The sequence below is a fragment of the Spea bombifrons genome, chromosome 8, assembly GCF_027358695.1.
Source record: "Spea bombifrons isolate aSpeBom1 chromosome 8, aSpeBom1.2.pri, whole genome shotgun sequence".
Classification (NCBI taxonomy): domain Eukaryota; kingdom Metazoa; phylum Chordata; class Amphibia; order Anura; family Pelobatidae; genus Spea; species Spea bombifrons.
Genome location: NC_071094.1, coordinates 29,189,853 through 29,216,035, shown reverse-complemented (window position 1 = coordinate 29,216,035; position 26,183 = coordinate 29,189,853). Strand labels below are relative to the sequence as shown.

Below are 26,183 nucleotides of genomic sequence, written 5' to 3'. Positions count from 1 at the left end.
GGAATGCCAAAGTTATGGAAAGAGAAGAATTTTGGCGCTAGGTAGTATATGTGGTCCCCATTCCTCAGAGCAGCCAATGAAATGTTCCTGAGAATTGCTCTGCGGTCATATTTATATTTAACACCTCCCCATTGTGTGCTTGCTGAGAGAATGGTAATCTTAGAATAGGCCAGAAGTACGGCTGATGGAAAACTGTTAGCATTTGGCTTATGCTGGAGGGCTATGGAAGGCATAGATCAATTAAGGTCATGGTTAAAGGGGAAATCCCACATTTAGTTTTTTATTTACAGTTCTCCATCGGCGCTTCTCCCAGTCGGATCCTTATGTATGCCTTTGCCTGTCCCTGCAGGAGATGTAGTTGGCCATACACATTCCCTGGCACGTAATTGACTTACCGCTGATCAGCTCCAGTACTGGCTTGGCGAGTGGGCATGTGTGTGGATAGCACTGAAGTCAGTAGGACCATTTTCTGGCACTAATTGGCTGCTTCGAGCATTGCCAGACCACAGAGGAGCTGAATAACTGCAGTTTCTCACTAAAGTAAGTACTCACAAAGTGTAGTATGCATTAGTAGCCAGGCATACATCTGGGGACCATCTTTATTGCAACACCTTTATTGGTCCTAATGTCATCTTGTTAGATAGACAGCTCCCCCATTGTGCAATTATAAATTGGGGAAGTTCCCCTGTGTGCCTCATGGAACACGTTACAGTGTCCCTCAAAATCTGTGGTGAGCATTGATCTATGTCATAGGTACAAACCTCCTGCTTGTAATGTATCCTATGTACCCTTCCAAATACCAAGCTGTTTAATATTAAAAATGTTTAAAAAAATGCATACAGGGGATTCTGCAGAATCCCCCCCATGAATTTGAACTGGGTACCACACAAGAATTTAAAAGGATTCCTCATCTGTAACAGGTATGACTGTGCAGATCATAGCTGGAGTGCCCCAAAGTTAAAATCCAAAGTCAAAATAAAAAACAAATTTGAGGTCAAAGTTCTAAAAGAGAATGAAATCATTAAAATAAAAGCCATGCAAGAAGTCAAGCTGCATTACATGATTTAAAATGCTAACATAAAGGACAAGCACTTGAAACAACTGAGTACCATTTAATGGAAATGTACAACATAAGAACAACCCATTTGTGAACCCAACATGGATTAAGGTGGCATCACAGTTCATAGAATTTACACGATGTGCATCAAAATGTGACCAATCGATGGCTGATTGGAGAAAAGCATTTTGGCAAAAGCTCTTGTTTTATACGTTGGCTCGTGTATATTCTCATAATTTGACAGCATTGCCAGTAATATGTTGCTAGTTTGCATGTTTTAGAATTTAGAATCTTCTTGACCTGCTAACATGTTTTAAAATTCCCCGACGTCCATGTGAGACCCACTTTCAAGACCATACTATAAGCAGGCCATCTTTGGAGGATGGATTTGAACATCGGTCCACCCATATGGAATGAGAGCAGGCATCCGCTTATTGTTTGTGTTGACGTGTTGTACCTGGCCCACCATACTAGTACTTGGCCAGCTAGAGAGAGAAATGTCTGGCATTGCATTCACCTTGTTGGTTTGGCGTTGTGCTGTGGCCAAAGCCTGATTCATCCATCTCTGTGTCTATACACACAGGACAAGTTCCTTAGCTGAACCGTTAACTGTCCACACCAACAAGGAGAACGCCACTACTATTAAGATGACATTAACGATCACCCCATGGCTGCTTATCTTCAAACCTCTGTAAATTGTTGGGACTCCATCAACCTCTGGAAGATGTAGGTATCTGTACCATGATTTACTGTACATGCTTTCTCTCTTCTGCTGGCAGTCTATAATAAATTGTAAAAATAGGATATATTTTTTGTGAAAAATGTGACATACAAAGAATAGTGAAAAAAGATTTAGCATTTCACAGAAATGAGCAGTTTGTTTTCAGTGTGATTATAGATTATGGCTAAATCTGCAAGCAAAGGGATTCACGGGGCTATCTTTAGCCTGTACACGTACATATTAATATTTGAATGATGCTAAACATATTGATAAACACTTAGTAATCGCCCTCAATGACATCAGGGTATATTGCTTCTCTGCAGCCTAAGAAACACTGAAACAGGTGACATAATCATTTACCATTAAATATACTGCACAGGATTTACGTTACTTCTATGGATATCATAGTAACATAGTAACATAGTTCATAAGGTTGAAAAAAGACCAAAGTCCATCAAGTTCAACCTATATACATATTGTGTCCCTACTGTGTTGATCCAGAGGAAGGCAAAACACCCTTATGAAGCAGATGCCAATTGCCCCATACCAGGGGGAAAATTCCTTCCCGACTCCAAATATGGCAATCAGAATAAATCCCTGGATCAACGTTCTGTCCCTATTAATCTACTATCCATAACTTGTGATATTATTGCTTTCAAGAAACACGTCCAGGCTCCTTTTAAACTCTTTTATTGAGTTTACCATTACCACTTCCTCTGGCAGAGAGTTCCATAGTCTCACCGCTCTTACTGTAAAGAACCCCCGTCTGTGCTGGTGTAGAAACCTTCTTTCCTCCAGCCGTAGAGGATGTCCCCTTGTTATAGATACAGTCCTGGGTATAAATAGGTCCTGGGAGTGATCTCTGTACTGCCCCCTTATATATTTATACATAGTTATTAAGTCCCCCCTAAGCCGTCTTTTTTCCAAACTAAATAACCCTAATTCTGATAATCTTTCAGGGTACTGTAGTCCTTCCATTCCCCTTATTACTCTGGTTGCCCGTCTTTGAACCCTCTTCAGCTCCACTATATCTTTCTTGTACACTGGTGCCCAGTGCTGTACACAGTATTCCATGTGTGGTCTGACTAGTGACTTGTACAATGGTAGAATTATTTCCTTGTCGTGGGCATCTATGCCCCTTTTGATGCACCCCATGATTTTATTTGCCTTAGCAGCAGCTGCCTGACACTGGTCGCTACAGGTAAATTTACTGTTAACCAAGACTCCTAAGTCCTTTTCCATGTCAGTCGTCCCCAGTGTTTTCCCATTTAATACATATTCCCAGCCTGGATTTTTCTTCCCCATGTGCATAACCTTACATTTATCTGTGTTGAACCTCATCTGCCACATCCCAGCCCAAGCCTCCAACCTATGCAGATCCATTTGTAATCGTGCACTGTCCTCTGTTGTGTTAACCACGTTACAGAGCTTAGTATCGTCTGCAAAGATTGATACTTTACTATACAATCCCTCTACAAGGTCATTAATAAATATATTAAAAAGAATAGGACCCAAAACTGACCCCTGTGGTACCCCACTAGTAACAATCACCCACTCAGAGTATGTACCATTAATAACCACCCTCTGTTTCCTATCACTGAGCCAGTTACTTACCCACATACACACATTCTCCCCCAGCCCAAGCATTCTCATTTTATGTACCAGCCTTTTATGTGGCACCGTATCAAAAGCTTTGGAAAAATCAAGATATATGACATCCAGTGATTCACCCCGATCCAGTCTTGAGCTCACCTCCTCATAAAAGCTGATCAGGTTAGTTTGACAGGACCGATGCCTTGTAAACCCATGCTGATATGGAGTCATACATTTATTTTCATTGAGATTCTCCAAAATAGCATCTCTTAGGAAACCCTCAAACAGTTTCCATACAACAGACGTTAAACTAACAGGCCTATAATTCCCCGGGTCACTTTTTGTCCCCTTTTTGAATATTGGCACAACATTTGCTATGCGCCAGTCCTGGGGAACAGACCCTGTCACTATAGAGTCCTTGAATATTAGAAATAGGAAGAACATGGAATATTAGAAATAGGAAGAATCATGGAAGAACATTTTGTATCTACGAAGCTAGTTGTGTGAGACATCCATGCAGCTACAATCTTCTCTTTCTTGTGTCTGTGTCCCAGGGATCCTCTGAAAGTACTTCTGTAAGTTCTGTCATATCCATTCATTTAACCTAAAAGATTTAAAATGCTCCTTAGAGGGAAGCTGCAGATCCCTGCTTCCCCAATGGTCCAAGCTTTCGCACCACTGATTGGCAGGAAAGGGCAACCATTGAAATCAATAGGAGTACTTTATACGCATGGGCTACAGGAGCTGACTGGCAGTAAGTATATCACGTGCAAGGAGACGGGTGGGGAAACGGTCACATACATACGCAGAACCCCCAATGCATGTGAGAGGGGAAGAATACAAAAACGTAAAGGAACCTGTCAGCTATCATATGCATTAAAGTGCATTCGACGGCTGGAGCGTCCCGTTAACCTTTCCGTTAGAGAACTTCTTTTGTTTGTAATGACTTCATTTATACAGATCATACTCAGATCTATTTATCTACAGTCTCCATGTCATATGAAGTACAACTCAAAATGTCAATTTCTGTTGCTACATTCTTTCTGGATTAAAGTTTTGTATAAAATAATAATTTTTCTCAATTTTTAAATAGATATTGTCAGCATTGCAACTAATGGAATGAGATTGGGTTAAAACCCCTAGGAGTCCCAGCTACAGTGTTTAGTCTGGCCGAGCCGAGTAGTGTAAATCACTTTATTGCTTTTCTCCTAAAATATTAAAAGACACTTTATTTTTTTTAAGATGTTTGGTTACAAATGAGGCTATGGGGTGGCTTTACTGACTTTTTACAAGATTCTGTCTACCTATTGTTTGCATCTTCTGTAATGAATATCTGATATCATGTATTTTATTTACACAATTATGTTGTTTGTGTACACATTGTTGTGACTCTTAGGACCGTAGACCACTGTGATCCACGCATACCCACCACACACACAGTGCTTTCCAAAAGGAAGAGTATCATCAGGAGAGGAAAGAGGTATCCGGGTCCCAAGACGCAGATGAGGTCCGGCAACGTTCAACTGATGGGTCAAGTCCAGCTTCAGTTATAAAGCAGCTCAAACCAGTCAAACATCCTCGATATACACTATTCAGTCCTGTGTAAAAGAGATTTAGCGATAAAAAGTGCACACAAATGATCCAGTACAGCCTGGGTTACCCCTGGTGGCTATATATGGAATTACATACCTCTAACATTTCACGTGTCCATAGTGTGTTGGGGGCACGGCTGAAGATGGGACAAAGACCCGAGATAATTAATTAAAACTGACCCGCATGGTGTTATTTGTTGACGCAGAACACTAGGATATGATGTCATATCATACTGACCCCCTTATAGGTCAGATGGTGGCCATGCTGGCGATGACTGAGGTCTGTGCTGTTCAGTGAGTCGCTCTGGGAAGGTCCTCTGATCTCCCCGTCTGGCCTATAATCATCACTGCATACAAACTGAGACGATTGTATCATCACCAGTCTGGCCCTGGTGCTAGATAAGTGGAAAGGCTTCCCAGCAGATGTGGTGGAGGCTGAAACTATGAGGGAATTTAAACATGCATGGGACAGGGATATGTCTATCCTGAATCCATGACAACACAAAGGACAGGTTAATGTCTACATGTGCTTAATGGTTCTCATCTGTTGTCAAATTGTCAAAACTCAGGACTGAAGGGATAGTTGGTAGGTATGAAATTGAGACCTTGAGGCAGTATCCCAAAACACCAGCTCATTGCCCACAGTTTCTCACACAGAGGGTCTATTGGGACCCGGGTTACCGAGTCAGTATGTCATAACGCGGTGTGCCGTGATCTTGGGCGATACCAAGAGTATAAAAAAACTTCTGCTGCGAAGGAAGCCGCTGCTACTATATCTGGTTACACGAGATGTTATCTCGGCCCTTCCGTACATACCTACCAAACCTTGGCACGATACGCGCCAACAGTGACACCGTGCAGCTCGATGCTGCCCGAGCGCCCGTCAGACCGGGAGCCGTCACTGCGCATGCGCACTGTGGTAACACACAAGCCCGCTGTCATGAATCATGATGGCCAGCGCTAATGTAGGATTATGCACGGGGAGGATGCTGTTGCTGTGAAGCAGGTGCCCCCCGCTGCTTGCTGTATGGATGCTATGAGCTCCCAGACTCCCCGCCGCTCTTTTGCGTCTTCGAGAGGCTTTTCTTTTTCTATTTGTATTTTTTGGCTACCAAGTATCCGGACGCTGACCCCCGCAGCATGCTGACTCAGCAGCGGTCCCAACGCACTGACATGCAAGCTGCAGATTCAACGGGTGAGTGAAGCGTCCTAGCGGGTGTCACACACCATACACCGAACCAGGAGCGAGCTTTCGGCACTTGAGAGGTTAATCAAACCTGCATTACATTTCCTTTGCGTCATCTAGCTACGATGTGACGTCAATGGCACCTTCAGCTCTTGCCTGAACTGCTTATTTATTAAGCAGGGTGCCTGTTCTACACTCAGGGCACTGGCACTACATTTACTTGCCTGCAAGGCTTTCACTCAGGCATTTTGTAGGAAGACACTCCTTCACTAGAAGCCCCAGAATAGGTGACACAACCTGTGCTTGCAACTAGTGGAGTGTTTACTTTACAAGCAGTGTCTGCGTGTAATCAATGATTCAGTAAAATGGCCAAGAAAAGAAGCTGCCTTGTTTATAATGTCTGGTGCTGCCTAGGAAGAGTAGAAAAGGGGATTTTAATTCAGAAAAAAAAGAAATTTACCAAATACTGAGATTCAATTCTTTCTACTCAAAAATCCTGTTTATATACATAACGTTGACATAAATGTATGTGGTTGTCCATTCATTTAACCGAGTAAAAAGCATAGATGATTGGGTGTACTTAACATACTCAATCAGTGATGGGTCTGTGCTCCATTGTAGTGAGGGCCACTCACTTGAAGTCCAGTTCTCCAGTAACCTGATAAGGAAGGATCATGTGACTGTAGACACTCAATGGATTCTTGACATGCAGCCTTCATATGACTCATAAACCTTTTAGCTCGCTTATTTTTAAAAACAGGATCCATGGAGTCTATATTCCTTCACATCCCGCCGGATTATCAATATGTCTAGGTGGAAGTATTAATGTACGTTTGAAAAGTTATTTTTGATAGGGTTACCTGGAAACTTTCTAGATGCGCTAGCTCTGATATTTTAAAATATGCTGTACCATCCTACGGTCACCTTTAAGCGTTTGTACATATTGATCTAATATTGGTCCTCACGATTATTCTTGGAATATTATTCTTAAAAGGGTCACATGTACAGTACTGTGCAAAAGGTTTAGGAAGGTGGGAAAAAATGCTGTAAAGTAAGAATTCTTTCAAAAATAGACTTTTTATTTTTATATTTAAGTGAGTAAACAGAATTAAAATCTAAATCAAATCAATATTTAGTGTGACCACAGTGTGCCTTCAAAACAGCATCAATTCTTCTAGGTACACTTGTACAAAGTCATGGATTTAGTCATACCTGGGAACTTTCCTTGACCTGGAGATCTCTGGGTGAAGCAGCGCTTCTCTGGTTTTCTGGGTCAAAACCCAAATCCTCCAGGTCGCGGGAGCGGGGTCTTTACGGGAGGTATTAAACAAGCTCCACCCCATGGGGGACAAGCCCCACTCCCCACCCATTTCTCCTTTAAATCGGGGTATTTCCAGCAATGCCAGAGGGAACGCCCATAACATGAATGGGCCCACCCACTGACATCATAGAGACAGCCCCTGACATCAGCAGGACCGTCTGCTGACGTCAATGGGCAGTCCTGGCCACTTCCCGCAAGGGAAGGTTCCAGTTAGCCGGAGCCCAGAAGTTGGGCTGCATTTGTGCAAATGGAGTTGGGCATTTGGTCCAAATTAATGGCCTCCTCAATGGTGAGAAATACAGGCAGATGCTTATCCATCATGCATTATTATTATTTATTGTTTTATATAGTGCCATCAAATTCCGTAGCGCTGTACCACCAGGGAGGCATCTGATAGACTCCAAATTTTATTCTGCGGCAAACGACCCCCAAACATACAACCATTAGTCATTAAGAACCATCTTCAGTGTAAAGAAGAACAAGGAGTCCCAGAAGTGATGGTATCTCCCACAGAGCCCTGATCTCAACCTCATCGAGTCTCTGTGGGATTTCACAGTACTGTATTTGGTGTTTATCTTAGATCTTCTGAAATGACATAGACAGTTAGCCTCACCTTGTATTTGTGTATTCTGAACATGCCCTTGTGTCTGTATTAGACTGAGGATACTTGTTTGTGTTTTGGCTACACTGGGCGTACAATGATTTAAGGAACCCCCATCTGCTTTTGTGACGTATGTTATTACGAGGTTGCTTATATCCTTATTTATATCCTTGTTTATTGTCCAGTGTCATCATTATTCACATTACATACGGCACTGTTTAGATCTTCATTCCACCAAGCGTAGCAGTGTAAATGGAAAGCTGATGCACTGCTGAAGCCCATTCTAATCATCCGAAGAGAGACGAAGAGCAGACTTTATTTGATTATAATAATGAAGGGTATAAATCTGTAGCACGCCATCTCTCAAGGAGGACGAGCAGCAGAAAAATCGTTTTCCGAAGACCCCAAACACCCAGAGTAACATTACATTTTGCATTTTGTCATTTATGGTCGGCCAGCACAGCGTCCGTGTTGACTTCCCAGCGGCGTGTATCAGAGGCTCGAGGCTTCAGACACATGCTGCAACTCAATATGTGTTCCCGGCATCCGTGTTGGGAAGTATTCCAAAGCAGCTGAGAATGTCAAAATGACATGTTTGTGTACCTACCTGGAACATAACGACCACTCCTTCTATTCTAGCATCATTTACGTTATCGTTTAAATATTAAACCACTGCACTGGCAGTTAATGGAACATATCCAGCAATTGCTATTTTTAAATAAAGGACTAATGAGGTGCTAAATAAGAGATAAGTAGTAATGTTATATAATAGTTTAATGTTTCAGAATGTTTTTTTTAAGCAAACATTATTGTATCTCATATAATATATAGGATATATATACCGTATTGGCTCGATTATAGGCCGCACCCTAAAAGTTTGGTGCTATTTGAAAGAAAAAAATATTTTTTAAGAAAAAACACACATTAGTGGAATGGTAAAACTGTATTTTACCTAATAAGCAGGAATACATGTATTTTAACATTTTTGGTATCTATTATGCAGTTAGTGAGCATAGATTATATACAGACAGAAAACCAATAGCCATTTTAAGGTCCCCCTTAATTCATAAGACATCTTACATATAGATATTCCCCTCTGATAAGCCACTCTGCCCCCCAGATATGTTTTATGCCCCTTAGATATGCCACTTCCCCCTCAGACTTACCAATGCACCCCCAGACTCCCTTGTGTCTAGTGGGGCCAGACGGTGGATGTCTGCGCAAAGACAACCTCCACTGCCGGCACTTCCGCCAGGGCTTCTATGACAGAGAAGCACCGGGGAAGTGCCGGCAGCAGAGGTTGTCTACGCGGATCGCCGCAGCTTGTGAAGATCATGTCACGCCGGTGCTCCACCATATAAGCCCTGTTGGAAGTGACGGCAGCAGAGGTTGTCTACGCTCATTGCGCAGATGTTCATGGCTGCCGGAGAGGAGGATCCAGGTACCCTGCAGCGCTGCGGGGGATCAAAATTTTTTAAATTGATGAATTCACCTCTTTGCAAGCAGGAGCAGCAGAGTTTCCTGACATTCTGGTCTTTTGCAACTAGGAGATTGTCACCCGAGCCACAAACATCCTGGGATCTAGATTTATTTTGCTTGTATCTCCATGCAAGTTATTTTTTAATTTGTTTTATATTTTGTTGCAGGCTCGTTTAATAAAAGAAGAAGAAATTCTATTTTTGTTACTGTGTCTCTTCTCGTCGTGTCCATATTAATTTTTACTGTGGGTCTTGCTGCTACAACCAGAACAGAAAATGTGACGGTGGGAGGATACTATCCAGGGGTCATTGTAAGTCTGAATATCACGTATATTATAATATATCATGTAATATCATCTAAATTACTATGAGCAGAGATGTTTTATGTGTTGTATCTTTTTTTGTTATTATCTCACTATTTTCTATTTGCACAAACATTTTTGTTTGCTTTGATCATACCGCACTCCTGTTTTTGCCTGCGAACAAACCTGATGACATGGCCCCATTTTTCTCTGCTTAAACCTTCAGGTTGCTATCCGTTTATAAGCATAACTTAAACCTCTAATCGACGGGATGAGAGGTTAAATACATAACACACTTCTATAGCAACATCTCTACAAAAGTAAATGCAAGTATTTGAGGAGCCTTTAAAACTCATTAAAACCTGTTTAAATATTTAGAGAATTGTTTTGGTTCATATCCAATCCGTTCAGTTCATTCATGCCGTACGACCAGAAAAAAAGAAATACTCCTATTGTTGTTCTAATGGCTGTCAGATATAAGCCATCATAGCGGTACGTGCTTTAGTAGGACATGTGTGCGGTATTAAAATGCGCATGGTAAATTTTGGGAGTTTTTTGCACTTACTGAACGTTGCTGAAGATTACTCAGTCCCTTCGAAAGGTGCAGTGAAGTTGGAACTGCAATTCTTCTACAACATTCTATGTCTCCTACCAACTGCTACTTTACCTAATAAACTCCTAAGACAGGGCTTGACAAATTTGTTGTGAATCTAGGCGCCAGGTAAAAAAGTTAGGAGCCAGGATTTTTTTAAACTAACAGTTGGTCAGGAGTGATCTGATCATCATCAGCCCACTTACTAAACTCACAGCGTTTGACCTGGAAGCACCCTGGACTTTCAGGTCAGTGCTGTTTGGTTTTTTTTTTTAAATACATTTTTTTCATTTTTTTAACTCTTTCGATGCTGATGTTCCATTGGAGCACAGCACTGACAGATATTTAGTCCCCACAAGCTTGTGGGGACAAATGTTAACCCCTGCAATGCCACGAATGTGTCATACACAATTGTGGCATTGAAGGGGTTAACGCTGCACTGTCGCTCTCATGGAGCGATCAGGCAGCAGGGGGGTGTTGGGGCTGCTCTCCACACTCATGTGGAGACCAAAGAACCCTCTCACCCTGTCCCTGAAGCTGCCTCTGGCAGCTGGGAAGCAATTGCTGGTCTATAGACCAGCCACTGCAGGGGGGAGTCTATGATGACTGCTGTAGGCTTCTATGCCTACAGGAATCATCAAAGGGCTTGTGGGGGCTCGTTTTTTTGCTGTTGCTGGTCTGCCTGGGCTTCCAGGCAGACCACCAGCAGCAAAGCCCCCAAAACGGGAATTAACCCCTAAATGCCGCGATTGCGGCATTGAAGGGGTTAACGCTGCGCTGTCGCTCCCATGGAGCGATCAGGCAGCTGGGGGGTGTTGGGTGAGGTCCCCAGACTTGTGTGGGGACCCAATCAACACACAAACCCCTTCCCTGAGGCTGCCTGTGGCAGCTGAAAACACGAGTGCTGCTTTTCCAGCAACCGCGTTTTCAGCCTACAGGATCACTACGTGGGAGTGATCTCAGGGTCGGGGACGGGCTCGGAGTGGCTGTGCTGCCTGCCCAGACTTCTGGGCAGACAGCAACAGCGCCCCCATGTGGTGACTCAGCCTCTTACATCCACAATTTTTTCTGGATGTAAGAGGCTGACAAAACCTAGGCGCCAGGACAAAATTCTCTGTCGCCATGGCGACCTGGCGCCTGGGATTTGTCGAGCCCTGTCCTAAGACGTGCTTGATTATGTATAAAATCACATTTCCCCTGCATATGAAGACTACTTGTATGTTAATGTTTTTGTATGTTAATCAGATTTACTTATGTTTAGGGTCATAGTCATGATGCATCACCCAACTTCTACTGAGCTTCAGCCACCATGGCATTATCCTGTATGATACCTTAATAAACTTGGGAATGTATTGTCCCTTCCAAGATGGCACGTTGCCTGGGCTCTGAGGTAGCAAAGCAGCTCCCTGCATCATACTTCACAGTTTTGATGATGTTTTCATCCGCCCAAAAAAACTTTTTCCTAGCAAAATTGTGGTGTTTCAAGGTGCTCTTTGGCAAACTTCAGGCAGCAATGTTTTTGTTTGGAGGGCAGGGGCTTCCTCTCTGCTGTCCTGCCATGGACTCCATGCTTGGTCAATGTTTTGTGTATGGTAGACTCATGAACAGAGATGTTAACCAGTTCCAATGATTCCTTCAAGCTTTAGCTGTTATTTTAGGGTTTACCTCCTTAAGCATTCTGTGTTGTGCCCTTGGAGTCATCTTGGGCACCCACTCCTAGGGACATTAGCCACAGTACTAAATAATTTACATTCATAAATAATTTGTCTAACTGTGGACTGAAAAATATGTAAACTTTGAAGTTTACTTTCTAACCCATTCCAGCTGTATGCAAATCAACAAATCAACAGTTCAAATACTTTTTCTTGCCACTGTATACATCTAAAAAAGATTTTATCACACTTTTTATGAACCTGGCATTTTTCTCTTCCTTGTGTGTTTTGGTGCATCTACAAAATGACATTTAGAATATGTAAAAGTCAATATTTTGTTTTTAACAAAGGTTATTTGTTCTCAGAAATATACTTTTGTTACTGCTGGCAGTTCACCAAAGAATCAGCGGCAAGAAATTGTTTATAAAAGTGACCCTGGCGTTACAGTTTATTCTTATCACTATTGATAAGAACCATATAGAAAACACAAAAAAATCAGCTGCCAGCAATAATAGATCAACATCATGTGATATTTCATGAAAATGTTTTAGATACGGAACTGTTCTCACCCGGCCTATTGTATGATTTTGTTGAAGCTTTTACAAATTCTCTGCTTACTTCTTGCTGGCACTCAGTCCAATTTCACTGGCTGACGTTGCAACACAGATACAGACTTGCTTAATAGAATTGAATTGTTATTATTATTGCATGAATCTCTTTAGAATGCTGGAATAGGGATGTCAAAACAATATTAACAGAGGGAAGAGATTCTGATTAATAGAGGCGACACTTACAAAGGGAAATCAAGAAATATAAAAACCAAACCCCATGTTTTATGGGTCTACAGGGAAGTTAACACATCCAACAGTGAATGTTAGAGATAAACTGTAAGAATAGAATAGAATAGAATGTTCGTTAAATGTCTATTGTTTATTTAGTATTCTATAATAAGCATTTTTTGCTCAAACACTAACACCTCTTCCAAGTGTGTAATTTACTTGGAAAGCTATCACTTTTTTATTGTTATAAGATCACTGTAAATGTATGTAATCTATTTTGTTATGACATCACTGGTGAAATGCCCGGGCGTCTCAACCTTACTCGACATGCTAACGTTATCTCCTATGATGTTCGGTCTTTGATATAGGAGCTGAATCTGCTTACTAGTTAGCATACCTGGGAACTTCACTCCGGCTACCTGGAGCCTTCCCATGTGGGACGCGGCCAGGGCTCTGCACACTGATGTCGGGGGGGGCGATCCCGCTGACGTCGGGGGAGTTCCCGCTGATGTCAGCAGGAGACACCCCCATTTAAAGGGCAAATGGGCGGGGAGGGGGGCGTGTCAAGGCCCCGCTCCCGCGACCCGGAGGATTCGGGTGTTGAACCGGAGAAGCGGTGAGAGACCCGGAGAGCGTTCCCAGGTATGCTAATTAGCTAGACTGCTGTAGGCAACATTTTATTTTAATTAGGAGATCTGTTTTTAATAAAATTTTATTTTGTTGGTAAAATTTAATTTTATTTAAATTGATACCATAAAATGCATATAAAATATATATTTCAGATGACACTGTCTTTTTTTTTAGCTTGGGTTTGGGTCTATTCTTGGAATAATTGGATCCAATTTAATAGAAAACAAGAGGCAGATGGTAAGTGAACTAGATACTCTACTTTTTGCTTTGACTGTTTACACCTATATAAAGCTAAATAGCATAAAACAATCTACATTAAAAATATATATTTTTTCTTTTTAGTACATGTGTGCATAATAAGTATATATAATAGGCGGTGCTGTAAAATCATGGGTGCACTATGTATATGTATAATATCGCTAAACTCGCTAAGTCACCAGAGTATTTTGCTTGAAACTTCACCATATGTAACACTTTGCAAAATGTGAGTACAGGGATTTATTTATTTATTTGGTAGCGCCACTTTATAATATAAGCCTAAATATAAGACTAACCTATAAGAAAAAAAGTTTAAATTCACATGTAAACTCTTTTTTAATATTTAATAAAAACTATGAATGCATAGTTTTTTTATTTCCTTTTATTGGCCAACCTGCCACCCAGTTATGAACATCTGCCCCCAGGCTTGCCACTCTGCCCCCTGATATGCCTTTTACCCCCTATATGTCACGCTGCCTCCCTGATAGGCCACTTTGCCCCCCTATATGTCACTCTGCCCCCCGATATGCCTTATACCCCCTATATGCCACTGCCCTCAGATATGCCTTATAACCCCCTATTTGCCACTCTGCCTCCCTGGTATGCCTTATACCCCCTATTTACCACTCTGCCCCCAGATATGCATTATTCCCCCCCTATTTGCCGATCTGCCCCCTAATATGCCTTATACCCCCTATATGCCCCTCCGACTTACCGATGCATCCCCTTCCCCGTGGTCCAGACTCCTTGGTGTCGAGTGGGGGAAGCCAGTGGACGCCTGCGCAATGCGCACCGACAACCTCCGCTGCTACCCGGAGCTTCCGCTGGGGCTACTATGACTGAGCACTGGAAGGTCGCGTCACGCCTGTGCTCTGTCATAGGAGTCCCAGAGGAAATTCCGGCAGCAGCGGAGGTTGTCTGCTCGCATCACACAGACGTCCACCTGCTGCCAGAGGAGGATCCAGGTCCTCTGCAGCGCTGCGGGGGGGGGGTCTGGATCTTAGTCTTTTGTGTCATACCTCTATTTGAGGTCTGATTATAAGACGACATTGAATATTGGGGTATTTTTCAGAGCATTTGCTCTGAAAAAAAATCTTGTCTTATAATCGAGCAAATATAGCATAAATGATATTCTAAACAAGGAAGTTTGCAGACAGAAGGTGTTTTCTGGCTAACATCACTCAACTTCTCTGTACGAATCTTAACGATAAGTGATTTTATTTTGAGGTTAGTCTAATTAAATGTTGATGCTGTTTCTTTTCTTATTTACATTTCTTTTGGAAGATTGTTCTAAACAAAATTTCACTTGACTAATATTATGCATTGGCTATCTATAGTGAAGGTACATATGAAGATAACCCGACTCCAGCAGTAAGGGAAAAGAGGTACATTACTGAACATGAGATAATAAGTGGCATGAAGAGTAATAGTTGTGGTGTGGGTACAGGTTAAGTCACACCATTAGTGTAGTCTGTACCAGGCATATATAAGAAAAATCATTTAAATGTTAGCAGCGGTATCTACGTAGGAGAGGATGACCTGCCGCAAGCTTTAGAGCATTTTTATCTTTATGACCAGGAAAAGTTCACTCTTTTGGAGGGGATGGAGGTGGTCAAGTGTAGAATCACCAAGAGCAAATGTAAATGCATTTTGCATGAATAACCTGGTAATCTGGCCATATATCATGACAACTGAGGATCTTGATGAAGCGTGATTGGAATTAGCGCTGCTTGTGCGGATCCTGTCTCGCAGTCTTTTAGAAGATAAATGTTTTGATGATTGCGGTTTTGATATTTTAATACTAGCAGTTAACTTAGATTTGTTGGAGGTTATTAATCACGTAATGGAAAACGTTCAAGTGTGCCACTTTATTCACTTCTCAGTAATGTATCCACTATTATGAAACAGTGCCTGCACTGAGCAAATCTTTGTTGATGCTCTCAATATATATATATATACATATTTATATAACAATTCATGGTGTCATTACAAGATAAGGTACAATCAATGAGGAGGTGGTGGCAGGTATGCAGATTGTCAGCAGCTCGGATGACTTAAGGCACAATAACCACTAGAGGGCAATATCTCCAGCTTTGTTCGCACATCCCAAAACACATTGTATGCATTGCTGTGTACTTATAGAATGGAGTCTATACGTGTATATATATATTATGTGCAAATTAATGCTCCAAATCATCCATCGTCAACTCATGCAGTGCCAGTCAGGTTGCTGAGACATGGCCTGGGCTTTATCTTGTCAGGTAAGGTCTTTGATATATCTCAGCACTGATGGATGGTCTAACAAGTCAAAATGGCGCAGACTTGGTGAAACCAACCTATTTTGGTCAGCCTTAAAACAGATAGATCACTTGCAGTTCCACAAACTAAATCGAGGTAGTGCTTGTAGATTAAAAAGTAGTACAGTATATAGAGTAAGTGTTGGAAACCCACTTTATATGTATACCATGGGAACAACCAACTTAACTTTCTGTTCTGTGCATGATTATTCTTGCTTACGAAGTCATTGCACGACATTTTTAATGGAGTAGTTTGATTGGTCTAGATAGCCTTTTAAGGTGGGGAAGGAGATAATACATATAAGTATGCTTATGAAGGGTCAACCACAGTGAGTCTGCTGTAGGAAGATCTAGTAGTGAATTATACATTATACAGGGCCTGCTCAGCCCTTTTTGCTGAGGAAACATACCAGCGTTGACCCTTCGTAATGAATAATGATGCAATCTCTCCTGCTAACTAGCCCATGAGTGAATTGACCCCATTGTGTTTTTTTCTTTTCATATTTGAACTTTTTGTACATAGTACCAACCTAGTAAGAATAAAGAGCCATATCTTTTCAGGTGGAATCATACTTTCACATAGTCTAAAGGTTATTTTTTATATATCAGTTATGACATACGGTTCTAGAGCAGATCCACCTGTGAGCTTGGTCTATTTAGTGATATTGATCTATAATCCTCTTCGTTAACAGAGTTATGTATGACTCCATATGAAGATGCATTTATGGAGAACTTTCTTTCTAAGAATTCTGCAGTAACACTCAAACTTTTTTCCATCTAGTAATGTACGTATGAATCAGCAGTACATTGTGTGAATTATTTTTATTGATATAACACTAATAAGAATGTGTACAACTGCTTCTAGGTGATATACATGGAAATACTAGAAGGCATTTGGAAGAGAACCTACTCAAAAATGTATCATTTCAAGGTGGTTTGCTGGTGTAGAGTGTGGTCTCTACCTGGTGTATGCATTGTCTGCTCCCAGTGCCAGTCTGTACTACTTCTGATGATCATGAGTTACTACAAGTGATTCAACTGGGGGTGAAAACAAGGCCTGGAAATAATTGAATATCATACCTATGTTGCAGTGTACCATTTTTGGGCACAACACATATTTGGCCACACACTTGTCAACACAAATTTTGCATTGACTAACAGTGCCAGAAACACTGAAACTGTTGACAGGTTTTGCTTCTTTTATCCATTCTCTTCTTTTCTTGTTTGATCCTGTTTTCTGTCCCTTTTCTCTTATTTTTCCTCATTTCTCTGTTATTTTTTCTTTCCCCTTTTCCATTAACTCCATCCTTCCTCTCTTTTCTATCCTCTCTCTCTTTGCACTTTCAATCCTCTCTTCATTTCCCTCGTTTCTCACCTCGCACATTTCGCTTTCATTATTTCCTCTCATCGCATTACAACCTGGAATTAAAATAGATTTGTACCGTATTTACCGGTGAGGGGAACAATGATCTCTGACAGCTGGGGAAGGTCTGCACGATGGACGCAGACAACCCCGGCTGCAGCAGAAGTTGTCTACGTGAATCGCGTAGATGTCTACACGCTGCCCCGGCTACACACCAGGAGTCGGAAGCACAGGTAAGTTGGGGGGGGCAGGAGGATCCAGGTCCCCTGCAGCGCTGCTGGGGATCTGGATCTTAGTCTCATAGTCAGACTCTTGCTCTTGAAAAAACCTTGTCTTATAATCGAGCAAATACGGGTTTGGGTTTCATGTAATGGACACAAAATTTGTGAAGTGAAATGAAAAACAAAATTCTAAAAAATACAAAACGGAAAAGCGTTGAGTGAATATGTATTCTCCCCCTTGCTATGAAGCTCCGGAATAAGATCTGGTGTCTGCACTGAGCGAGTAGCACCGCCAAGCAAGCAGCACCATGAAGACCAAGGAGCTCTCAAAACAGGCCAGGGTGTTGTGGAGAAGTACAGATCAGGGTTAAGTTATAAAAAATATCCGAAACTTTGGGCATCCCATGGAGCACCATTAAACCCATTATTAAGGAATGGAAAAAATATGGCACCACAACAACAGTCACGGGCCAGGCGTGGAGGACATCAACCAGAGAGGCAACAAAGAGACCAAAGATAACTGAAGAAGCTGCAAAGCCCCACAGTTGAGATTGAATTATCTGTTCATAGGACCACCTTAAGCCGTACACTCCACAGAGCTGGGCTTTACGGAAGTGTGGCCAGAAAAAAGCCATTGCTTAAAAAAATAAGGCATGTGGGAGACTCCCTAAACATATGAGAGATGGTATCCTGGTCAGATGAGACTAAAATGTAGCTTTTTGGCCATCAAGGACTGGGAAACTGGTCGGGATTGAAAGACTGATGGATGCTGCTAAATACGGGGTAATTCTGGAGGGAACCCTGTTTCAGTCTTCCAGAGATTTGAGATTGGGACAGAGGTTCACCTTCCAGCAGCACACATGTAAGGGAAACATTTAAATGTCTTGGAATGTCCTTGACAAAGCCTAGACCTCAATCCAATTGAGACTCTGTGGTATGACTGAAAGATCACTGTACACCAGGGGAACTCATCCAACTTGAAAGAGCTGGAGAAGTTTTGCCTTGAAGAATGGGCAAAAATCCCAGCGACTAGATGTGCCAAGCTTATGGGACATACCCCAAGAGACTTGCAGCTGTAATTCCTGCAAAAGGGGGCTCTACAAAGTATTGACTTGAGGGGGGGGGGATTGTTATGCACGCTCAAGTTTTCTGTTTTTTTTTTGTCATATTTCTTGTTTGTGTCACAATAAAAACAGATTTTGCATCTTCAAAGTGGTCAGTATAATCAAATGATACAAGCCCCCAACAAATTCATTTTTATTCCAGGTTGTAATGCAACAAAGTAGGAAACATGCCAAGGGGGTGAATACTTTTGCAAAGCACTCTACTCACCTAAACCAAACATTTGAACTATAATAATTAATAGAAATGTCCCTTGTAGTCAGAGAGAGCACCTTATAATGTCAAGGTGATATAACTGGGTCCATATATCTAATTTAATTGCAATTTTGTATTTATGTATTAATATCATTTTTTTTGGAAGTGGGAGAAACTCAGCTTCTCCTTATTTTCACTTTGATCTGCTGTTCTCGGTGGTGTTTCCGGCAGTGTCAGCACTGATATCATTGGAAGAGAACACCGGAACGGGAGTTTGGGCATTTAAGCCTGGGGTAATTGTAGCTGTCTTTCACACTTGATACCCCAGGCTGTCATTAGACATCATGTTCTCCCTTATCCTAGCGGGGAAATGTCCCAGCAGGTGCAAAATACATACTCTTACATCCTAGTGGTCATTTGTAGTAAAGTAGTATATGCTAATGTAGTTATAGAGTATTAGAAACCACATAAATGTAAAAAGGAAAAATATTAATAGTTATTATGCTACATTCACAAAACCATAAGCAGCTTTAAAATACCAACATTTCTACTTCTACAAGAAGAGGAAAGAAAACACCTTCATCTATTGCATTTCCGAGCCTAGTCACAAAAATATTTCTAACCCAAATAGTACACACTCAATTATACATGTGTCATATATATAACGCACACATCGTAGATCACTTTCTAAGCCTTTTTTTTTTAAATGAAATGACGTGCCAGGCACGTCATTGGTCGTCATTTTACAGTTTTTGCGTGACGTGCCTGACCCGTCAATAGATGTTAAGGGGGTTAAGGGTCAAGAGTTTAAATCTGATTCTGGAAGGTATGGTAAGCCAGAAGAGGGAGTGTCACAGGGGTAGGGCAGCTAGGAGGGAGTTGGAGCATCAGGTGCAAGCAAAAGAAAAATGTTGCGGGTCAAGACAGAATGGTTTTGGAAATATTGAGCTTTAGACAGTGAGAATCCAGGATACAATTTCAGAGAGACAGTTCGTGAGGTGAGGTAGAAGAGAGGGCATGAGGTCTGGAAAGGAAAGGTAGATTAGTGTGTTATACGCATAGAGGTGAAACTGGAATCCAAGAGAAGGGAATAGTTTTCCGAGAGGAAACGTCACCTCGGTTTTGTGTTCTAATTAACCAGCACGTATGACTCTCCTGGCCTGTTCATGTAGCACTTGGTGACCGGTTCTCCACAGTTCTGGCATTAAGTCTGCTCAGTGTAGTAGACTTGACAGTACCTGATGGGATTTGTATTATGTTAAAACTCACTGTTTGTCCTAAAAGGTTACATATGTTACTACGTGTGAGATGTAAACTGATTCCTTATCAATTACATACTCTTTCCTGCTCCCTATTGTAACTAAGATATACTTTTAAACATATATTTCTTCTTAGTAACCTAGGTGTCCTTTTTTATCCTCAGCTTGTTGCATCCATCGTTTTTATCAGTTTTGGGGTAGTTGCGGCTTTTTGTTGTGCCATAGTGGATGGTGTTTTTGCTGCCAGGCATTTGGTAAGTATGAAAAAAAAAACCCTTAATGAAAAGTGCACCAGCAGTCTTACATGTTAAGCTTTTTGTATTCCATGCCCCGAGCAACCAGGGGCCAAACAAATTCAATCATAAAGGCGACACGTTTAATAATCTGTCCCAGGAAATTTTTAACATAAAACCTTGTATAATACCTGATCACGCCTAAATACCTAATGTCTTATTTATATAATCCTTATGCCCTTTTTTCTGAGTCCCGCTAAACATCCAGATGCACTAAGCTTCCCCATGGAGATAACCCTCAGATTTGAATAAATGGCAAATCAAGCCAATTACACTTGTTTAAGTAGCTCTGAGTTTGTTTCTTATTGAGATAAATTAATGTTTTTGCTTTTTTTTTTTTTTTTTAAGGATCTTAGACCGCTTTATGCAGGAAAATGCCGGTATTTTACAAATACACACGAGGACACAACAGAGGTGAGAATGAGGATGTTCTATTGTAACCGTTGATCATCTAGCGCTGTTTTTTCCCAGATATTGACTTTTTCTTGTGTATATCTTTCTTGCAGGTGGCGTGCCAGTTGCCTGTCCGTGGTTGTTTGCTGAAGATAAAGAACAACACATGTTACTGCTGTGACCTATATAACTGTGGAAGGTGAGCGACTGCGCAAGCACTGTTTTGTGGCCAAAGGGAAGCCTACTACTGAGAATAATATAGTGACAAAATTATTTATATATTTATATAACGCCATCATATTCCGTAGTGCTATACTATAGTTTATAACAAACATGCCAAAAGAGGAGAGCGGGTGGGCTTAATGCTGTCCATGTTTTGCAATAAAGGGCCTGTTCTCACTGCTCAGATCACAATACGAGCGTACACTCATACAGAAACATTTTAATAAGCTTGCCCTGTTGCTATGCTGACAGAGCCTCTCAATCTATTGGTGAACTGCTTTGTGTCACATGACTAAAAGCTAGCATTAGGTATTCCCTGAAAAAAGCACAAACATGGCAAAATTCGATGGGTTCAGGTTTGAACAATTGGTGAAACAGCAAGCCAAGTGTTTAAAAAATAAATATACATAATGTTTTTATATTTTATTACATGTATCTCCACTTACATTTTGAGATACAGTATATCATCAGTTGGCTTAACCATCTTGTAACATACATTGTATATACTAATCCATATGCATATTATTTAGGCCTAACGATCAACTGAAGTGTATTGCAGGAAAAGCAGTAAATTGTTAGGTACTGATGTAATGCTAATCATTACTTTAGAACCGCTGGATAAAATGAACAAAATACTTTGTTATTAATAAATACTTTTTATTTAGACTAGTCATAGATATTATTTTACTCATTTATGTGACACTTAACAATATACATCACATCCCTTAATATCGTCAAAGCTTTTACTATGACAGTCCAGGTATGGTACCTTTTGCTGACATGTGAACCCTAGACTGTCTCATGCCAAGGCCAGGATGCCAGTGGGTTCATTACTGATCCCGGCATCTGATGGAATGCATTTGTCAACACGTGCCCTGAACATCTCACGCTAACTTATCTGGTTCTGCAAAAGAACCTTTGGATTTAAGAGCCTACCGAGACAGAAAAGCCTTTCACATTAACATAGTGCTAAGAACTGCCTCTTTATAGTAGCCGCAATAAATGGCTTGAATTATGTGCTTCTTGTTACAATTTCAGGATTGGGGTTTCTGGTCTGTATTACGAATATATTGATGTAAGAAGCTGCCAAGATGTTGTACATCTCTATCACTTGCTTTGGTCTGTAACTATACTGAACATAGTGGGTCTGTTCCTGGGAATCATTACTGCTGCTGTACTAGGCGGATTTAAGGACATGGTGAGATGCATGGCTTGTCTATTTCATGAGACCATTAGTTATTTTTTAGAGAATATTAGAAACTACTTTTAACTATTGTCATTTTACTTAATTCAAATATAAGAATGTAAAGTTAAATAGATAACAAACCTGATTTAGACAACAGTAGCATAAATGTAATTACTGCAGCAGAGGATGATGCCACCAGATGACCAGACTTGACCACAGACACATGCCCTAACAATCTAACGCTCAAAAAACATGAAAGGGCATGAAAGTGCCTACTTTAATTTTTTGTGAGTTGCAGGGGAGGACATGCACGTTCAATATATGTAACTTGCAAAATCACAATCCTCTGCTACATTTAAGAACTGATCAGAAAAATAAAAAACGAGTCCCCAAGACCAAGAGTGGGAGTGCAATCATTGCCACCACATTTGTTAATTACTAATCGTAGCCTCCTGCTTAATAGGGGGTACTAGGGGGCAGTATGGACTCTTCCCAAACCTCTGCATTTAAACAGATGACGTGTACATTTTTTATATAACTGAAATTAGTGGTAATGCGAGTTGGCTTTAGTAAATTTGCTTTTATACCTGTTTACTACCACAAGCTTGCATTTGATGCCAAGTTGCACTTAAGCGAATAGACCCGCCAGAATAAAATATATAACATTTCCCCTGGACTGACCATCGGGCAATCCCACAACCACTATATAATGATGTACACAGTTGAATGTTACACTTCTGCATCCAGTAAAGTTTGCAGATATATAAGTGTAGCGTGTACAGGCCATTTTCATTCCCAGCTGGTCTTCAGTCTCAACATGTTGCACATTCAATTGGCTTTGCCTTTTTGCCTCGATGGTCTATTAGGTTGTTTAGCAGAATATTGTGTGGTTGCAATTATGAAACACTGCTCAATTAGTGGAAAGAGGGACATTTTTATTTATTTACTTTTTAAATGTTCATGCCTCAATTATTGCACTTCTTAGTCATTTTCTCCTAAACAACAATCGGGTTTGTGTTTACAGAATCCAAGTATCCCTGCAATTAGCTGCATTGCGGAGACACCACGACCTAGAGTCCAATACAGCACAAGACCACCAGTGCCCTCTTATAATACTTACTCCCACAGCACGCCCCACTTACCACCTTACACTGCCTATGACTTACAGGTATGTTAACATAAAAGAATATGTTAATGTATCAGCATTTTAACAAACATTTACACATCTTGATATTTCATTTTACTTATTTGGGACTAAACATAATGCATAATTTCCGTGTAGAGCCATTCTGTAAACTGTAATATAATACGTAATGTTCAAAATCTTTTAAAAAAAAAAACCATGGATAACATTTAGAAATCTGGCTTTATCTATTTTATGTATTATAATGTTTTCTAATATAATTCCTCAAAGTAGCCTAAGAGCCGCAAATTTTCATATGGCAGGGATCTTTTAAGCCAGCTTGTGTATCTAGGCTCTAGGAGTTTTTATAAATAGGGCTACATTGGCTAGGATTATCATGGTACAGTGTTGCAACATTACCGGTTTAAATTGTAATATAACTGTTAGAAGAAATAGTTATACAAGTAGCTAAATAAACATACTAATGGAAACTAATATACAGTAAATAAAAATACATTCTATGTGTATATATATATATGCGTGTCTGTGTGCGCGCGTAGTGGTTTTCCCTAGTAAATGTCTTATTTAATCGCTAATCATTAATTTTTTCACATCATGTACCACCTCGACAATAAAGCTTCCAAGCTATACAGTCAGATAGTATTAAGTCATGCGTTGGTTCTTGTGTTCCCGTTATTGTTGTAGTGTGACAATTTACCCGCATACATTATATAACGAGTATAACCTTTTAGTCCTCCGAGCAAAAATGACATTTCTTCCTTAAAGGCACGTATTAAGTTTTGCCCCGCGTTAAATAAGGCCAGCAACTGCTGTTTCTCATTTTATTTCCGCCTTGCTCAGCAGAAAGCCCTGCTAGAGGAGCAGATTTTTCACAAGCTCCAGCTGGCTGCTTCATTGTTGGCGGCTCTCCCAGCATGCATCCTAACAACGCACCAACAGTAAAATAGGAAGTAATTGTGGAAAGTCATGTAGATGGAAAAGATTCAAGACAGAGGATTTTTCTTTTGCAGCATTCCAGTGTGCTTCCAGTCTCTACGCCCTCCGGCTTGTCAGATGACCCAAACTCACAGTCTGGATCCAGCTTCATGTGGCCATCATGCGCACCCCCTCGTTATTCTCCACCATACTTCCCACCGGATGAAAAGCCGCCACCATACACACCATGAATTTCAAGGATTATGTACCCGATCAGCTTGACTGGCCTGAAGGTGTACACCTGCCAAATAGAAAGCTGTGTTTGCTGAGCTGTAAGTGGACTGAGTGGCATTTTGTGAAATGAGTGTAAATGCCTGGATTGTAATGGAACAGTCAAGCATTGGATAAACTAATGCAGGTGAAAAAGAAAAGAAATGAAGGCATCTTAAAAGAAAATATAAAGGTGGATCATTTGTGTAATTGTAATCATCTGTATACTTTTTTTTTTTTTTTTAATTATTGCATATTTCTGTATTTTCGCTACATGTCATGGAAGCAAAAATTTGGGTTGATCCTGGGTGAACGCATTTGCAAACAGCCACTTTGCCAAGCTGCTCAAAACGCGAGTTCTTCAGGGTTGACCTTTATAGAGATAAATGTGGACTTGAGAGACAGAGAGTGAGATGGGGATGGTCTTACAGCAATGCAGTTAACTCCCAATCCCAAAGCAATTAAGGACAAAATATATATTTGTACTGATACAAAGAAATCACGGATTGTTTGAAACTAGTATAACTCTATGAGCATTTTATATTTTATTTAAAAATTAAGACTGCTGGGATTGTTTTAACAGGGTATGTATACCCTAAGAGAAATGTAATTGATGGAGGCATGTATGTCATAATCTGGGAATGGTATTCTTATACCTTAGATTATTCTATATAAATAAAGTAGGATGGCGCCATAAATCTATTCTCACATCATGCACCATTGATGCCTCTTAACTGATCAATTAATGTGTTAATATATCATGATACAAGAATGAAAATTCATGTGAATCAACACTGTGACTTTAAAACTCTATTGTGGGTTTCTCTGTGATTTTTACAAGTATTGCTGGCTCATGTGAGATATTCAGAGCAAGCAGCATGTAATGTCGATATAAATATATTTAAACAGAGGTTAAGAGTTAAACGCTTACTAAATTGTATAATTCTGGGTACCTTTCCCCATAGAACCTCCAACCTAATGTTGAAAGCATGTTTTTTTGTGATCATTGTCCTTACAGAGACATAGTATATCCTCCATGGTATATGTGTTGTGGCATCCTGGTACAAGGGTTAAGCGTATTTTTCAGGGTTTTTTTTTTTTTCTTTCTAATTGCTGTATTTTTAAATTGAGTCGTGTGTCACATGTTAGTTTACAATGCCCTTTCACTGAATTACAATAAAACCAGAAAAAGGCTTTTGTGTAAGATTTTACTAAAAAATTTAGACATTATTTACCAGTTGATAAACAAAACATTAGTGACTTCACCTTCTACTAAACATACCCCTACAAGGCTGTAGGTGGAGAGATGAAACGAGACAGAAGCGTCAATTGAAATGATTTAAACGTCTTGTAAGAATACAAATAATTCTTCATGGCTTCATGGTGTCCCTCAAGGACTGGACCTATGCAGATTGAAACATGTAAAAAGCCACTACAATGTTACTACAGTATTAAAATGCTTATAAAGTTATTCTAGTGTTAAAGCAGGAGTTTCCTTTAATAACGTAGAGAGATACAGACTGATGAAGGTCTACAGGTTG

General features: G+C 40.6%; 1 protein-coding gene across 1 annotated transcript; it reads left to right on the top strand.

Annotated features, from left to right (window-relative positions):
* The first annotated feature begins 5,928 nt into the window (after nt 1-5,928).
* Nucleotides 5,929-24,815, top strand: TMEM255A (transmembrane protein 255A). Its single transcript, XM_053472670.1, has 9 exons — nt 5,929-6,158; nt 9,718-9,860; nt 13,679-13,741; nt 20,384-20,473; nt 20,861-20,926; nt 21,019-21,104; nt 22,166-22,325; nt 23,338-23,481; nt 24,468-24,815. Exons 1-9 carry the CDS (start codon nt 6,104-6,106, stop codon nt 24,621-24,623), a joined length of 963 nt encoding a protein of 320 aa, XP_053328645.1. The 5' UTR covers nt 5,929-6,103; the 3' UTR covers nt 24,624-24,815.
* Nucleotides 24,816-26,183: the final 1,368 nt, after the last annotated feature.

Excerpts from the sequence above, each read along its gene's own strand:
- TMEM255A (XM_053472670.1), top strand. The coding sequence starts at position 6,104 with ATGCTGACTCAGCAGCGGTCCCAACGCACTGACATGCAAGCTGCAGAT. Across the intron at positions 13,742-20,383 it reads TAGAAAACAAGAGGCAGATG|CTTGTTGCATCCATCGTTTT; the intron begins GTAAGTGAACTA and ends TTTTATCCTCAG. Across the intron at positions 23,482-24,467 it reads ACACTGCCTATGACTTACAG|CATTCCAGTGTGCTTCCAGT; the intron begins GTATGTTAACAT and ends TTTCTTTTGCAG.